This window comes from Henckelia pumila, unplaced genomic scaffold, assembly GCF_033568475.1.
Source record: "Henckelia pumila isolate YLH828 unplaced genomic scaffold, ASM3356847v2 CTG_461:::fragment_3, whole genome shotgun sequence".
NCBI lineage: Eukaryota > Viridiplantae > Streptophyta > Magnoliopsida > Lamiales > Gesneriaceae > Henckelia > Henckelia pumila.
The window spans coordinates 1598186-1600539 of record NW_027331831.1 but is presented as its reverse complement, the minus strand read 5'-3'; the positions used below and the strand labels follow the sequence as shown (position 1 = coordinate 1600539).

General features: G+C 32.4%; 1 protein-coding gene across 1 annotated transcript; it reads left to right on the top strand.

Moving 5' to 3' along the window:
- The first annotated feature begins 697 nt into the window (after positions 1 to 697).
- LOC140872308 (dirigent protein 4-like) lies at positions 698 to 1382 on the top strand. Its single transcript, XM_073275129.1, has one exon. It carries the CDS (start codon positions 698 to 700, stop codon positions 1262 to 1264), a length of 567 nt encoding a protein of 188 aa, XP_073131230.1. The 3' UTR covers positions 1265 to 1382.
- The last annotated feature ends 972 nt before the right edge of the window (positions 1383 to 2354 follow it).

The window sequence follows — 2354 nt, the reverse complement described above, 5'->3', positions numbered from 1 at the left end:
ATCTCTATCTTTATTTCAAACTTCATTTGTCCATGATTTTCTCTATTTTTGTGTTTTTATTTTATTTTCAAATTTAAATTGATTTGAAACAAAAATAATATATATATATATATATATATATACAATAAATAATTTTCATATTTTAATCACATACGCAATGCGTGTGAAGGAACGACTAGTTAAAGTAAAACTTCTCAAGAAGTTTTTTAAATGCCAATACTCCGTAAAATCCAACCTGCCATTGAAATAAATGCATAATCAAAATCCAAGATGCCAAAATAAATAATGGAAAATGTTATATGTACAAATGAGATTATAAATTTGATCAAAAAATACAATTAAAATTACAAAATTATCGCTACACTTTATTTGAAAAAAAAACTTTCAAAAATATATTTAGGATAATTTTGTAATTACAAATGCAATTTGTAATCAATCTAAATTTGATTACAAAGTACAATTAAAATTACAAAATTATCGCTACACTATTTGAAAAAAAAAATCTTTCAAAAATATATTTAGGATAATTTTGTAATTACAAATGCAATTTGTAATCAATCATAAATAATTCTCTACTGTTTGTTATATTGGAAAGGTATAAAGATCTCAAATTTACATTTACACAATGGTTTCTCATTATAGAGGGTGTATACTACTTATAAAATGTCACCACAAAATACTTGAAAAACAGAGAAGAATGGAGAAAACTTTGATCTTACCCAAGATTTTGCTACTCAGCATATTCACTATATCAGTGAATTCCGAATACTACTCCAAAACCCAACAATTTTCAAGGCTGCAAGAGAAAACAACCCACCTCCATTTTTACCTGCATGATACCTTGAGTGGTAAAAACCCCACCGCGATCCCGATAGCCTCTCCGAACTCCACAAACAGCAAAAAGGATGACCCGGTCCCATTCGGGACCCTTGTCGCCATCGACGATCCCCTCACACAAGGCCCCGAGCTCACGTCGAAACTCGTAGGAAACGCACGTGGGATGTACCTTTCATCAAGCCAAGACAAGTTCTTGACTTTGGTTATGTATGTTGATTTAGGTTTTAATACTGGGAAGTTCAAAGGGAGTTCCTTAAGTGTGTTCTCGAGGAATCCGATAACGGAGAAGCATAGAGAACTGGCGGTGGTCGGAGGACGGGGCCGGTTTCGGATGGCGAGGGGGTTCATAGAGGTGAATACTTATTACTTGAACACCACAAATGGTGATGCTATTCTGGAGTATAATGTTACAGTTGTTCATCCATGAGGAATTGGGCTATGTAATAAGAGATTTACAAGTATCAGTTAAACCCTTCTTGATGTGTTTTGGGAACTTGCTTTTGATTTAGTGGAAGCAATATTAAACCAATATATTTGAGTTGATATTTTTTGAGAGTAAATGGTAATAAGATTGGATTCATATTACTTCTTCGATATAATTAAGATCCGACACCCGTTTTAACTAATTCTTTCTCTATATTTACCGATCAAATACATATTTCCGTATACTATACAAGAGACTTGCTTCTTTTTTTAAATCGCAAATTAGACACAAACTTACTTTTATTCGGTCTCTAATTCCGTTACAAACATGCATTTGCCTCCGACAAATTACCACTTAAGATTTCTAATTTCCTTTGATGGGCGATGGCCAATGCTGCCCCGGAGAATGAGCGGTCTTGGGAATTATTTTGTGAACTCAAATAATCAATTAAGTATATATAGATCTTTTATTATCTAATAAAGAACTCAACAAGATAATTTTGTTAATATTATGAGTTTTCAAAATATTAAAAGAAATTGGGTCCACCTAATGTGTAGAATCCTAACCCAATTATGTCTTCTTTGATGAGTCAAAAACTACTTAGAAGATATATATATATATATATATATATATATATGGTTTATGGCCCCTGAGGCATAATACAAATACATGATATACATAAGCCTTGGAAGATCCATATATAACTCCAATACTAGATCAATCAATGAATTCATGTATGTATTGGAATATATTAATGTATATTTATTGTATATTATGTTTTCTTTTATCTTGTAATCTTTTATTCTTTGTAATCTTTATATTTCTTAAGTCTTTATTGTTGTATATAAACATCCTATGTAATCATTCTTGAGTATATAAAAATATCATTCTCTTATTAGTTTCTATATGGTATCAAGAGCCCACAGCCTACACCAATAAACCCTAACCCTAGCATCTAGCCATCGTCGCCGCCGCCATGTCCCGTCACCGAAAAATCTTCCTCTTTTTTTTTTCCGATCGACTTCATGGCTGCCACCGGCATTGTTTCTTCTCCAATCTCCTTCAATGTTGCTGCCCACGCGCCCTTGAAGCT

Coding starts and splice junctions, on each gene's coding strand:
- LOC140872308 (XM_073275129.1), top strand. CDS start 698: ATGGAGAAAACTTTGATCTTACCCAAGATTTTGCTACTCAGCATATTC.